Source organism: Eupeodes corollae, chromosome 3, assembly GCF_945859685.1.
Source record: "Eupeodes corollae chromosome 3, idEupCoro1.1, whole genome shotgun sequence".
Classification (NCBI taxonomy): Eukaryota; Metazoa; Arthropoda; class Insecta; order Diptera; family Syrphidae; genus Eupeodes; species Eupeodes corollae.
In genome coordinates, this window is record NC_079149.1 from 54413119 (window position 1) to 54429369 (window position 16251).

General features: G+C 34.2%; 1 protein-coding gene across 1 annotated transcript; it reads right to left on the bottom strand.

Annotated features, from left to right (window-relative positions):
- Positions 1-2581: 2581 nt before the first annotated feature.
- On the bottom strand, positions 2582-3208 carry LOC129950470 (uncharacterized). The gene has a single exon (XM_056062409.1). The coding sequence runs from the start codon at positions 3206-3208 to the stop codon at positions 2582-2584; it is 627 nt and encodes a 208-aa protein (XP_055918384.1).
- Positions 3209-16251: the final 13043 nt, after the last annotated feature.

Below are 16251 nucleotides of genomic sequence, written 5' to 3' on the forward strand. Positions count from 1 at the left end.
CATTTTATATTCATAAATGATCATGGCTTACTTACTAAATTAAGATAGCGCTACAATCCTTTGTGAACTCGGGCCTCACCCAACAAACTTCTCCAGCTCGGTCGCTAGCTCGATGTCTTCAGTTTCGCGCTCCAAGTTGGTTGAGGTCACTTTCCAATCCGTCGTTGGTTTTCATGCGCTTTACGTGACCCAGCCATCTTAGTCGTTGGAATTTTACCCTTCGGGCTAAGTCTACGTCGCTGTACAGCTCGTCGTTCCATATTCTCCTCCACTCTCCTTTTTTGCATACGGGACCGTAGATCACACGAAGAACTTTTCTCCAAAACAACCCAAGGTGCTTTCATCCGCTTTTGTCATAGTCCATGCTTCTGCACCGTTTAGCAGGACGGGGATGATGAGGGTATTACATATCGACATTTTGGCCCCTCGAGAGAGGGCTTTCTTAGCCCAAAGAAACAGCGGTTAGCAAGGGTTATTCTTCGCTTGATCTCAGCGCTGGTGTTATTTTCTGCGTTAGTAGCGGAGCCTAGGTGGACTAAATCCTTGACTACCTCAAAGTTACAGTGGGTTGCCAAATTAATAGGGACATTGTAAATTTTCATCAAATTTCATGTTTCACTGTTCTTTTAAGCTGTACGTCTGTCGATGACCAAGGGTTCAAACAGAGTGTAATTTTGCCAATCTAGCGGAAAAATAAAAGTCTTGCGAATGCAACAAAATTGATATCGTATGAAAGGTAAAATCTCCAGCTTGAACTTGGCAAAAAAAATAGATACACAAGCGAAAAAAACAATTAAAGTCTATTGTTTTTCTCGTGTCAAGTTGATAAAGGCGTGGTGAAGTAAATTATTAAATGTGCTTTTTTAAATTATTTTATTTATTTTGTAGATATTGTAAGACATTTTCTGGGTAAGAAATTCGTTTGTGCACTAACAAATAAAAAAATAAAAATCGTGTAAGAAATAGGTTTAAAAGTGATTTTTTTTGTGTTTCTTAACTTTGTGAAGGGTTTTAAAATTGTATCCTTATGTATCTGTCGATTTATTGTGCTTAAAATGTCCGTTATTATATTCTGTGTTAGAAATCATTCACTCTTGTTGCTTCTGTTTGCTGACCCCATACAATTTTTTTTTTCATTGACCTATGTAGCAAAATGAAGAATTCAGCAGTATTTCATATATGGAGAGCCTCTACAAAAGAGAATCGCAATCAAAAATATCACCCGAGTGCTACAAACGTTAACTCATTAAGTAGAAAAATACTGAAAAGGTGGGATCGAAGTGGGCGTAATATTGAATCATTTGCAAATGCAAATGAGGTATGGTTGAATAAGGAAGCGAAGCTATCAGAAATATTCGTTGAAAATTTTCCTTCAACCAGATCAATTGGAAAAAATTAAGACCTGAAAACCATTCGAAGAATGCATTCGAAGAATGCACTTTAAAAGTGCAAAAACGTGAAGTCCAAGAATTGGTTAGCTCAAAAATTCCAAGTAAAATCGCACTTGCGGGCGAAATCAGTATAAGGTCAGTTGGTAAAAGGAATGCGGCTAATTTATTAAAAAAAAACTTTGAAATGGTTCTCCTCAAAGAGCCACCAACATCAAAAAGGCTAGATAAAGTCGATAAAATAGGCACAAAATCAGCCTTATTGTGAGTTTCGGCCGGAAAATTATTCACTCGAAAAATGTACAGCAAACTGAGTTCGCAATTAATTTCCCCATCCTTGATTAAATCAGAGAATGAAGTCTGAGCCTAAATTTCTTGTTGAACATAAAAACGCAATCAAATTTATGTAGTGCCGCAGTTTCCTGTTAAACTTCTGAACTCTGCGTAAGACAAAACACTTTTAAAATCACCCCAATCAATTTCTTGCCACTTAAAAATCTATTTTCGCAGATCTATTTATTCAAAATTTCTTTGTTCGTTTTTTGGTATGTGAGTATTCGTGTATAGAAAACGAACAACCCTAGTGAAGTGTATTTTTGTTTTGACACCGTCAACGATTAATAAAAAAATTAATAATTTACAATAAAAAGAGAATATAGAAGAAAAAAATAATGATAAGCATTACACTGCGAATGGTTTTGGAGAAAGAAGAAAGGATGGAAGAACAAGCCATTCGAAGGCATTAAAGGGATCATTGTAATTTTTAACAGAGTTATAATAAAACGACTTGATTATAACGATAGTAAATGACAGAAGAAATATTTTATTGAAAAATATTTTCTTTATACATAATAGTCAAAACTTGATTACTTAGAGATTTTGCTCGCAAGTATAAACTTAACAAGTTTTCCAACACCTCCATTCGAACAAAATTTACCTCAAACGTAAACCCATGTTATTAGAACAGAAATTATGTTTTTCGGTAGAAACTGGCTTAGTAAAATAATCTGCAACTATTGATTCAGTTCCAATTCCAATGAAAGAGATAATGTTCATGTTCTTCTTCTCACGAATAAAGTGATGTCTAACATCAATGTGTTTGGATCTTGATAAGTACTTGCTTGTCGACGCCAGATGAACTGCACTTTTGTTGTCGCCATATATATTCATGACCGAGTTGTTAAAATTATGGTTCAGTTCAACTCGAGGCCGCGAATCCACATTGCTTCTTGAGTTGAGGCCGAAAGTGCCATATATTCGTCTTCTGTTGTGGATAATGCAACAGTTGGCTGATGTTTTGTCGCCCAAGACACGGCACCTCCCTGTAAGATACATACGTATCCTATGACAGATCTTCTATCGTCACAATCGCTTGCCCAATCTGAATCAGAATATATTTGAAATTCAGGATTTCCATTTCTTGAAAATTTCAGTTTGGCCGATTTTGTCCCTTTCAGATATCTAAAGAGTCTCTTGACAGCAGTCCAATGTTCTTTGCCAGGACAGTTGTTGAATTTGCTTAATTTGTTGACTGTAAAGCAAATATCCGGTCCAGTGCACTGTGCTGCGAATAATAAGCTTCCAATTGCTTGCTGATAAGGAATCTTAGCCATTTCTTTTTCTTCTTCTGAAGATTTAGGTGACATCTCTTTTGACAGTTTTATGTTTATATCCATAGGAGTTGCTACAGGATTTGACTCATCCATGTTAAATTTCATCAGCATCTCAGATATATATTTTTCTTGATCTAGATAAATTCCATCTTTGTCACGTGAAATCTGAATTCCTAAACAATTCTTCGCGGTTCCCAAAAACTTCATTTTGAACTCTTTCATCAAATTTAGTTTCAGATTTTCATAAAATAATGTTTCGTTAGTGAAAATTAGGATATCATCAACATAGATTGCTAGAAACGTCATGGCCTTATCCTTTCTATGGAAGTATATGCAAGGATCAACTTGCGAACGCTTTAATTCAAGTTTTTGTAGGACTCGATCCAATTTGGTGTTCCAAACTTAACTTGATTGCTTAAGTCCATAAACAGCTTTGTTCAGTTTCATCACTTGACCTTCTCTTCCCATCAAAAACCCCTTCGGTTTCTCAACATAGATATCTTCAGTTAACTCACCTTGGAGAAAAGCAGTAATAGCATCCATCTGTTCAATTCGCAAATCATACTTTACTGACAATGCTATTAAATGCCGGATAGAAGAGTATCTCACAACAGGTTTCTTCATAGTCAATACCTTTTTTCTGTGTAAAACCTTTTACCACCAATCGAGCCTTGTATTGTACATTATCCATCTCATCTAGCTTCTTCTTGAATACCCATTTCGTCTTGATAATGTTGGCTCCAGCAGGCTTGTCGACACATTTCCAGGTATCATTTTCCCCAAATGATTTCATCTCACTCTGCATCGCTTCTATCCATTTTTCTTTCTCATCTCTGGATAACATATCTTCCATGTCTTTGGGTTCTTCCAAGATGTTGACAGTCTCAGCATTGTAAACTACTCTTGGTAATTTTGAGATTCTTTCGCTTCGGCGTGAGAGAGCAGATTTTCCAGCTTCTCGTAGGTTTGGATTATCTACATCTATCTGCTGACTACCAACATCAAATTGCACGCTCAACGTTGAAACAAGATCGTGAGTTTCTGATGACGACGTTGCCACTGATGGATCTTCTTCGTTATCCCCCTCTTCAAATTCTGGATTTGATGAACATGACTCGTAGTCGTTTTCTATGACAAGATTTTCTTGTTTCTCTAGTAGATGTACCCCCACTACAGCTGTATACTTTGGAACTTCATTGGTGTTTTCATTTTGAATTTTGTAGTGAAAGTTATCCTCGTGAAATACAGCATCACGGCTGATGAAAACATCTTTCTTTTGTAGGCTGTACAGACGGAAACCTTTGGAAGTATTCGAATATCCCACAAAAATGCATTTTTTGGATTTTGAATCCAGCTTTCGTTGTTTTTGTTTGGGAATGTGAGACATCGCGGGGAGAGTACGATAACTTTGGCGCCGAGATATAATAACGGTTTTTGGTAGAGGGGCTTAATACAAGCATTTTTTACTATGGGAGGGGGGGGGGGGTCTATCTCCCCCCGTTTAGGCGGTAGGGGCAATTTAAAAAAACATGTACTTTAAATGGAAAAAAATAATTAAAAAATAACGGTAATACTTACAATTAAGTATTATACCTTTTTTTAAAGCCAACACTTGTGTCTAGTAGCTTGTTTTTAAATCAAGTCAAAACTATGCATAGTTTGCGAAAAACACTGTTTTAAACTCAAAATTTGGTCAAAAAAAAAGTTAAAAATATGGTTTAGAGTGTAATATTTCGAAACTTTTAGATTATCTACAATTTTTTTTTTTAGAATACATTGCCCTTATTTATTTTTTAACGAAAACTGAAAACTAGATGTTTCTATGTCTTCTAGTTTTTGAGAAAATTGAAAATTACCAAAACAAAATATTTCAATTAAATTACTTTTTTTATATCCAGTTTATTTAGATGCATATGAAATTTTGCATGCACTCACGGAACCTTTCACCCTCTCCACCTTGCACCCACCCTAACTCGCACCCACCCCAAATCCTATAGTGAGCCCAAGCAGGGGGGTTAGGCATCTTACTGTTTGCATTAGAAATTTCGTATATACCTACATATGTGATTGTTGTTTTATTTTGGTTTTGGGGTTTTTAAAACTACTTTTTAAAGAGTTTTTTTGGTATTTACTTTCAGGATAATTGTTAAAGATTAGGTCATTTTGTGAGTCAAGTAAAGCAATTCATTTAGCATAACCCAGAATGCACCACGAGGAGGTAGAATTGCATTGCATTCCGCGTCCCAGTCAGTTAGTTTTTAAGTAAGTCAGGAGTTATTGAAAAATAGTCACGTTAATTTTCAATGTGTTGAAGGTATGTAAGTCTCGTCAATGAATTCATCGTCCGTACTAGTGTCACTGTGGAGTTCGTTAAGTTCGTCATTGATGGTCAAGAGCCGTGGTTGTTTTGGCGGTAACACATCTTCTAGGTGTTCACTGCAAACGTCGGGAGGGTCGAAGTGCTTTAGTTGCAGACCTACACTTTCTTGTCCATTAACCAAACATGGGTATACTTTTTTCATATCTAGTAAGAATTCCATTATTTGGGATCCCAAATCGTCTTTATATTTTTTTTCAAGGCAATATTTTCTATAAAAGAAAAGTGCCATATATTGATGGATGTGGAGTGTGGTTTTGCGGCATAAAATTGTTTTTTTCAGAAGTTTATTTTGATTTTCTAGATCGTTTATTGTGTTAGTCTTATCGGCTTTGTCGACATGTTCGCCTTTGCTGTGGTTTGTTACGCCATGACTAGTAGAACTGGAGAATAATTTTTCAACACCTATGTATTGGCGTGCGCTGTCGGTACAGATACGACTTGTATTGGGGTTAACATATTTATGAATATAAGGCCACAAATCTTTCCTACATTTGGAATTGACTTTAAAGAAACGTCCGACTTTATCTTCTTTGCAATATAGCCCCAACACTGCAATTGTCATCTGTTCTGTGACACGGCCTTTGTGGTATTTTCTTTTCGTTAAAAATGTTTCATCGATTTGAACCGTTTTTTCTTCACCGCCAATATTAATATCAATATGGGAGGATATTATTTCGGCTATTTCCCGACAATAATTATAGTAATCTATGATGGTAGACTTACTTAATTTATCTTTACTGTCGTGATTTCGCCAAGCGATTAATTGCTAATTTGAGAATTTACGAAAATATTTAAAACAAAATCCTTAAATTGTAGCTTAAGATTTAATTAATTACCTGGAAAACCATGTTTACAGGCATTTTAATCACAAAAGAGATAATTATAGCAAGCACTTCATTTATCTCTAGCCGACATTGAGGGCCATGGAAAAATGTTCCTATTGATGGGTTGATTGTATTTCTACAAGTTTTGTCACCTTTTCTTTTTGAGCCCTTTTTTGAACATCGCCAAAACCAACCGAACTTTGATCTTTTTGAATTTTCCACGGTCATTAAAATATAACAACACAGAGGTGGAGTAGACGTTTTGGAGGGAATTAACCCGATTTCTTCCAAAAACGCGAAACTTTTTTCGTTTGTTGATACCAAATCCCCAAACGAACAAAAAATCGAAAAATTATTTAATTTTGGGTGAAGAAGTGGATGTTTAGCCGCCATTTTTAAAAATTGAATCCGACTTATTCAAACGTTAAATGGAGAATGGCTTTGGTAAACAATAACCTGCACCAAACTTGTTAAAAAAAACGGTTAAACATCAAATGCTTCCTCTTGTTATTTATGATCTAACTATATAGGTACATACTTTTTACTATGGCTGCATTATATGTGTGTACATAGTTATATGCATATTTATGTATGACATAAACATATGTGCATGTTAAGAAACTACGAGAATTTGCTTCCGTTGTGTTGTTGTAAAGGTAATGCAAATTTTTTTATAATGCAATACATTTTTATGCTCAAATATATTAAATGTTAAAGTTTTTGTCAAGTACCTAACGGTATATTTAGAAAAAAAGAGATTGAAATGGACATGACATATATGTACTGTACATATGTTTATGTATATAATATCAATTATTTTTTAATTCAGCTTATTTAAATGCAAAAAAAACTTTGAATGCACCTCATCTTGCACTCACCGAACCTTGCTCCCTCCTCACTTTGCACGCACTCCAACTTGCACCCACCCCAAATCCCACTGTTGCATACAACCAAACTTGCATCTACCATTGTTACTATCAAAATAAGATTTTTGAAGCAAAAAAAAAGAATTAAATTAAAATAGTAGTTGTGGTTATTTTCAATTTTCTCAAAAACTAAAAGACATAAAATCATCTAGTTTTCAGTTTTCGATCAAAAATAAATAAGGGCAATGTATTCTAAAAAAAAAATTGTAGATAATCTAAAAGTTTTGAAATATTACACTCTAAACCATATTTTTAACTTTTTTTTTTACCAAATTTTGAGTTTAAAACAGTGTTTTTCGCAAACTATGCATAGTTTTGACTTGATTTAAAAACAAGCTACTAGACACAAGTGTTGGCTTTAAAAAAAGGTATAATACTTAATTGTAAGTATTACCGTTATTTTTTAATTATTTTTTTTCCATTTAAAGTACATGTTTTTTTAAATTGCCCCTACCGCCTAAACGGGGGGAGATAGACCCCCCCCCTCCCATAGTAAAAAATGCTTGTATTAAGCCCCTCTACCAAAAACCGTTATTATATCTCGGCGCCAAAGTTATCGTACTCGTGCCGACATCGCTGTGCAACCAAAAATTCGAAAAGAACTAACATCCGGTTTGCGATTGTTCCATAACTCTTCTGGAGTTTTTTTAAGCTTTCTATGCGGTGAACGGTTGACAATATAACTTGCACAATTAACTGCTTCAGCCCAAAAACATTTAGGCATTTTAGCATCACACAACATAGCTCGAGCCTTCTCTATAAGAGTTCTGTTCATCCTTTCTGCCAAACCGTTCTGTTCTGGAGCATAGGGAACGGTTGTTTGATGAACAATCCCAGACTTCTTCAACTCTAGTTGCATAGCTTTGTTTATGAATTCTGTACCATTGTCCGTTCGTGAAATTTTAATTCTGGATTCTAGTTGGTTTTCGACTTCGGCTTTGAATTCACGAAAACAGTTCAACACAGCATCTTTCGTCTTCATAAAGTAAACAAATACCTTCCGAGTGAAATCATCTATGAAAGTAACAAAATATATACTTCCCTTTATAGATTTCGCCTCCATTGGACCACACACGTCTGAATGGATTATCTGAAATACTTTTGATGACCTTGACCCTTCTGATGGAAAACTTGTCCGATGCTGCTTGCCTTCTGCACATGACAAACATGTCGACTGAGAATCTTGATTCAAAGCAATACCATTAACTAAGCCTCGAGCAAGTAATTTCAAATTTTCTTGTCCCAAGTGACCAAACCTTCGATGCCAAACATTGTCCAGGTTATTTCTTGCAAAATTTGCATTTTTATATGGAGCAGTATCCAACTTGTAAAGACCGTTTTCAGATTTACCATTTGCAATGACTTTATTTGAAGAACTCATGACACGACATCCATCTTTGTCGAAGTTGACAACATTGTCATGATCCACAATCTTCTTTATGAATAGTAAGTTGACTTTTAATTCCGGGACATAAAGAGCATCATGAACAACAACATCACGTCTTCCTTTAGAAGTTAAAACAGTCAACGAAATGCCGCCCTTACTAACAGCATTCATTAACATGTTATTTGCTGTCTTAATTTGACCTTGAAATGGCTTGAGTTGCTTGAAAAAATCAGGATCAGATGTCATGTGATCGCTGGCACCACTATCAAAAGACCATTCATGCTGTTTGAACTCTGCATGAACGCTGCAAACATTGAGTCACCTTTTTCTGACTTCAAATCTTGTCCTTTAAACTTTGATAGACAATCTGAAGCGTAGTGTCCGACCCCACCACAGTTAAAGCAACGATATTTCCCTTTCTTGTCATATTTAGGCTTCCATTTCTTGTGTGAATTGGGAAAACTTTCTCTTTTTGACAAAAGAACACTATTGGATGATTTGGAATTATATTTAACGCCTTGCAGCAATTTCATTTTGATGGAATCTGCTGAAATTACTTTTCCACTGCAACCAATGCTCATGATCATCGGCCTATATTCATCAGGAAGACCTTTCAATAATAAGCTACAAACCCATTCATCATTTACTGGAAATCATATTTCATTCAACTTCTGTGCGGTCGAAACGATTTGGCTTACGTAATCTTCTATAGAGGAACATTCTACCAGGACCACTGAGCATAGTTTTTGAAGTAAACCTATGCGCCTGTCCAGACCAGAGTCTTGAAAAAGATTTTGCAAAGCAGTCCAAACTTCTTTGGAAGTTGTTGCATTCTTAACATGGACATAAAGACTCTTGTCGATAGCCAGAATCATTTTGCAACGAGCAATCTTGTCCTTAGAAAGATCCAACTCAACGCCAGGAACATTCTCGATACATTTCCATGAATCTTCAAGTTCTAGTTGGGTTTTCATGGCAAAACTCCATGTTGACCAATTTTCAGAACCAGTTAGCTTCTCCATTTGATGGATTCCCAAATTCTGTTGTACAGACATTTTTCTCCAGTATATGTATATATTCCTTGAATCTTGCTATTGTCCTGGGCCCATAACCTTTTAACAGAGTTATATTAAAACGACTTGATTATAACGATAGTAAATGACAGAAGAAATATTTTATTGAAAAATATTTTCTTTATACATAATAGTCAAAACTTGATTACTTAGAGATTTTGATCGCAAGTATAAACTTAACAAGTTTTCCAACAGTAGTCCTTCGGAGTAGCGAGAACTAACCAAGAACAAAGCTTACAACGGAACAAAAATTTGCTATACAACCCATTGTTAAGCTTGCCGCTTGTTTGCGATTTTTTGCGGAAGTTGGCTATCAAAAAAGAGTCGGTAAGGACTATGAAATTGGGTTATCGCAAAGCATTTTTAGTCTGGTACTATCAGAAGTTCTCAATATAGATGAAGGGCGTGAAATTGCCCAAACATTTTATGGAAAACACAACCTACCAGGTGTTATTGGATGTGGGTTGGGTACGATTTACCGATTTTTAAAATGTTGATTTAAAAAAGTCGACCATTATAATGTCGATTGTCGAAAAGTCGATTGATAAAAATACCGACCGAACAAAATGCCGACTCTTATAATGTCGATTTTGAAAATATCGACTAGTAAAAGGTCGACAGTGACAAAGTGAATGATGTTCACATGCATGCGGCGCCGCATGTTTAAAGTTTTGTTTAAAGAAATTATTAATTTGTATTTTTTTATGAACCGATGTGTATAGTATATCATTGAATTAAAAATAAAATTGAGTTTCCACATTAAAGAGAGAGTTTCTCGTTTTTTTCTTTACAACAGTCGACATTTTAACCGACAACTTTTCAGTCGACATTTTTTATAGTCGACATTTTAATGGGCAACTTTTTTTTTTTGTCGATCAAACTTCAGTCGACATTTTAAGAGTCTGTAAAGTTTTCAGTTGGCCAGTCGACTTTTTTTTTGTCGACCATTCGTACGCCACCCATTGGATGTATTGATCCATGTTAACATCATTTCACCGGCAGTCAATAAACATATGTTTTACAACAGGAAAAGATCATTTAGTTTAAATGTTTTGCTCGTAAGTTTTATTTATGTAATGATGTTCTTAAATAATAATTTAAAAAAAAGAATGAATATGTGACAATGCTCTCAGAATTCGTTTCGTTGATGCACCCATCCAGGAGCTTGTCATGATTCCTTTGGTTGGAATGTGAGTGAGCTGAGATCAAAGATAGAAGGTGACCATTTGCAGGATATCAAAAATGTTTGGCTGCTGGGTAATTATATAAAGTTATTTTTGAACACAAACCTCAATTAGTTGTATTTGTTGTAGGAAATGCCGGGTAGCCCTTAGAGCCTTGGCTTTTGACTGCGTATAGAACACCATAGAGTGGTTCACCTCAATACAAATTTAACGACGAAGTCCACTTACGTTGCCGAAACACAATTGGAAGAACCAACGGTGTTCTTAAATACAGATGGAGATGTCTTTTTGGTGCAAGGGAATTGCACTATGCACCTGCGAAAGCTATCAAAATCATCAACGTTTGTGCAGCGCTCCATAATCCATTTCAAAATTGAACCAATTTTACCAATAATACCCACGAAGTTTAAACTGAACCAGTAAACGAAGCAAGTTCTATCTATCTCTTCCAGCTCAATCTGTTCACCTCTAAAAAATAAGTGGAAATTTTAGTGCCAAATGACATTAAAAGTCCCATCCGTGCCAATTTCGGGCACGGATGGGACTTTTAATTGATATGCCGATGCAAATTGATGGAAACACTGCCAGGAAATTTTTTTTTAAATCCTGAACTAACAGCAAAAATAATGAATCTTGATCAATCAATCACTTTCGTGTTTTGCTTGAAGTGATATCGTCGGAATGTGGAATTGATGCTGAACAGTTTGGATTATACGCTTACGAAACAAACGATATCTATCTTCAAAACTATTCCTGGTATTACATGCCACCTTCTATACATAAAATCCTTATGCACTCAAAGGATATGGAGTACCAATCGGCTACCTGAAAGCGTCACACGTTTTTGTTCATTCTGTGCGGTATATAAAAACTTAATCAAAATTTCCAAGAGATCTCATTCTCCAAATGGTGAAGACACCATGTCTTCGCTTAAAAAGAATCAAAAACTAAGCTCTGTAGAGCATAACCGTTGGATACCTCTGCAAACGCATCCCGATACTGATATCGACATCGAAGTGGATGAAGTTGTTGTTCCACCAACTGAATCTAAAAAAAAATCAAAAATTCCCTCGGTCTGTGTCTTGCATCAAACTAGTGAAAATGTCCATGCTTTGTTTCGTGAACTAAAAAGTGATCTATACAGTATAAAAAGAATGTCGATTGGCATCAAAGTTAACTGCGAAGATCTTGATACTCATGCTAAACTGTGTGCTATACTTAAAGTAAAAAATTGGCAATTTTTTACTCACGATCTGCCAGCAGTAAGATCTTTTAAAGTTATGCTATATGGCTTACATGAAGTTAAAGTCGACGAACTTCAACAAGAACTAGTGTCACGTGGTCTTAAATGTCTAAGTATCAAATTGCTAAAAAAAAATTATGATAATTTCATTGATATTTTCTATCTTATCAACCTTGAGTGTGGTTCAATAAAATTAAATGAACTAAAAAAACAATTTCGTTCAGTATTTAGAACCGAAGTTAAATGGGACTTCGCCCGAAGGCAACGAAACAAAATGACGCAATGTTATAATTGCCAAATGTTTGGTCATGGTGAAAAAAACTGCCACGTTAAGACTCATTGTGCCAACTGTTCTCAAAATCACGCAACTAATGATTGTAACTCTATATCTATCAAATGTGCAAATTGTAACGAAACGCATAAAGCCAATGACCCTATCTGCATGAGCCGACAAAGTTTTTGTAAAATCAGAGACAAACTATCATCGCGTAATAAAGCACATCACAACAACAAGCCGACTTTTGCAAGAACAATGCACACAATGCCGCAGCAGCGGCAACATCAATCGTTTATAACTGACATGAACGATTTTCCTGCAATTTCGCCACACAAGAGGTCCAAGGTGCCAAACTCAACTGAAGGTGCAGCTGTAGAAAATGTTTCAAACGCCAACAACACAGGTTATAATGCTTGGTCAAACTCTCCAAAAACCGTCTTTACTGAGAGTACAGGGACAAATGTACTCTTCTCCATGGAAGAGATTAACTCTCTTACTGCAGAAATGATACTTTTACTCGGTCGATGCAATACCAAGGCCGAGCAATTCAACACGATTGCACAATTAGCTGTTAAGTATCTTTATTCTAGTAAATAATGATGAGTATAAACTTTAATATAAACTGTTGGAATGCTAGAAGCATTCGATTTAAAACAATTGAATATTTTGCTTTTCTAAGCAAACATAACATTGACGTTAGTCTACTCAGTGAAACTTGGTTAGATAGCAATGTTAATATTTCAAATAAAGAGTATATTTGTTATCGTTTAGACAGAGAAGAGAGAAATGGGGGCGGTGTTGCCGTAGTTGTAAAAAGAACTATAAAACATAAATTGTTACCTGTTATTAAAACAAAACTTATTGAAAACATTGGAATTGAAGTACCATTTGAAAATGGACGTTCGATTAAAATTTATTCAATTTATTTTCCCGGTCGCTCTTCTTCGCAAAGCAAAAAGTATGATTTTAAAAATGATCTCCGTAAATTTATAACGATAAATGATATTTTTCTTATTGGTGGAGATTTCAACTGTAGACATAGGAATTGGGGTTGTAGTAGGGCAAATGCTTGGGGCAATATTTTGTCAGATTTAAATTCAAGGCATCCGTTTAACATTTTATACCCACCTCACCCCACCTGCATTCCCCCGAATAATCGAACTAATCCCTCCACTCTGGATTTTTTCCTAACTAACACGCCCGAGCTTTTTACCCAACCCAACGTTGTAAATGATCTTAGTTCAAATCACTTGCCAGTTCTTATAGGAATTAATTCTACCCCTGTAGAGACATGTAATGTTGTCTATGACTTTAAAAACACAAATTGGAACAGATTTAAAAGCATTTTGCGACAAAAACTAAGAGATATACCGGTCATTAATTCTAATGACATACATTTTGTTCAAATTGATGAGTCTGTGAGTGCTTTCACGAACTCTGTACTTGAAAGCTTTGAGCAATCTGTTCCAAAAAAAATTAATCTCCGGAACAATGGTAACGCATTACCACCTCAAATAGTAGAAACCATAAAAATTAGAAATAAATATAGAACTTTATGGATGAGGTCAAGAGATCAATTTTACTTCTCTGAAATGAAAACCTTTAACGAAATTATAAAAATATTGCTTGCCGATTTCCGAAATCAATCTTGGAACCATAAGCTTCAAGGCTTAGATAAAGGGAGTAAACCCTTTTGGAATATTATAAAAGTTGTTAAGAAGAAAAAATTTCACATTCCATCCTTTAAGATAGGTAATACAATATTGCTTTCAAACGAAGAAAAAGCAGGTGCTTTAGCAACCGAATTCTGTGCTAACCACTTAGTTGCAAGCGATATAACTATAAACAGTTATATTGAAAACAACGTCTCGCAATCAATACAAAGGCTTAATACTAGTACTATTGATTTTACCGATGATATTATATCCACTGATGATTTAAAAGATATATTACGAAGTCTTAAAAATACCAAATCACCAGGATTTGATGGGTTAAAAAATTTATTTCTAAAAAATCTTCCTAAAAAAGGTATACAATTTTTAACTGTGCTTTTCAATGCATGTTATAAAATAGGATACTTTCCAAATACTTGGAAAACGGCAAAAGTAATCCCAATCTTTAAGCCGGGCAAAAATTCTTGCCTGCCTTCTAGCTACAGGCCAATTAGTTTATTAAGCTCTTTAAGTAAGTGCTTGGAAAAATTAATAAAAAGCAAACTATTACAACATGTGGAACAGTTTGATATCCTGCCACAGGAACAGTTTGGTTTTAGGAGACATCATAGTACTGTGCAACAGGTTGACAGAATAACGAAAGATATTAAACACAACCTTACTATAGGAAAAAGTACGGGAATGGTCTTTCTTGATGTCGAAAAAGCATTTGACTCCGTTTGGCACGAGGGACTCATTCACAAACTTCTTATTTTAAATTTTCCAATATATCTTGTAAAAATGATTTTATCCTTCCTTACAAAACGCACTTTCAAAGTCTCCGTTAATAATTGGTATTCCGATGTAATTGAAATTGTTGCAGGTGTACCTCAAGGATCCGTTCTTGGGCCCTTATTGTATATTATATACACACATGATTTTCCGAAACCCCATAACTGTAAAACTGCAATTTTCGCGGATGATACCTGCATTTATGCAACAGATGCAATTGGTTCCTTAATCGAAACAAATCTGCAATCTGCTTTATTCTCAGTGCAATCATATTGCAATGATTGGAAAATAAAATTAAACGCTTCCAAGACACAGGCCCTCTTTTTCACTAGAAAAAGGAAAGCCTGTTTCCTTCCAAGCAATAGGCTTCAGTTGAATGGGGTTCAAACTGAATGGAAATCGAGCGCTAAGTATCTTGGGGTGCACCTGGACAAAACGTTGACATTTAGTTTGCATATTCAAGAAACACTAAATAAACTTAATATGGCGATAAAAACTTTATATCCATTTATAAATCGTAAATCCAAATTGAGTGTTGAAAACAAATTGTTATTATACAAAGTAATATTTCAAAGTATAATGCTATATGGTTCTCCTGTATGGGGAACATGTGCTAAAAGTCATATTAAAAGGCTGCAAATTATGCAAAATAAAATTTTAAAAATGATGCTCAATCATCCCTGGCATTATTCTACGGAGGATCTGCACCAAGAAGCAAAAATTGAAAAAGTTGCATTTCGAATCTCAAAATTATACGATCGATATAAAATATTGTGCAGTTGTTCTGACAACAACTTAATATTAAATTTATCTAATTAAGGTGTTGTAATTTTTCTATTTGCTTGTTTATTATTTATGTTTTTTATTTATTTATTTATTTATTTATTCATTTATTTATTTATTTATTTATTTATTTATTTATTTATTTATTTATTTATTTATATATTTATTTATTTATTTATTTATTTATCTACTTTTTTTCGTGTTTATCTATTTATTTATTTTTGTTATTTTTTTAATTATTTATTATTGTTATTTATTTATTTGTTTAATTATTTATTTTTTTGTTATTTATTTATTTATTTATTTAGTTTTTTATTTGTTTAATTATTTATTATTGTTATTTATTTATTTGCTTAAATAATTATTTTTGTCATTTATTTATTTATTTATTTATTATTTTAAATTATTTATATACATAACTGTGATAAACATAATTATGTTTTTATTTTTTGTTTTTCTGATATGTAAACAACATCTTTTTTTTTTTTTTTGTGATTCACACGAACCCATTTCTCTCTTCTTACGGAAATATACTTATTTTTAAATTAAATGAAGGTTTTTCATGTAGCTTTTCCTTCTAAAAACTTCTTGTATCTGTGATATTATTATTGTATAAATGTTATAAGTTTTTCAGTAGTAAGGTAGAAAATACCATTTCTCTGTAAATTGTGCAATCTAGTTATACGAAAAAAATTTATATAAATTCAGCTACAATAAACGTTATTATTA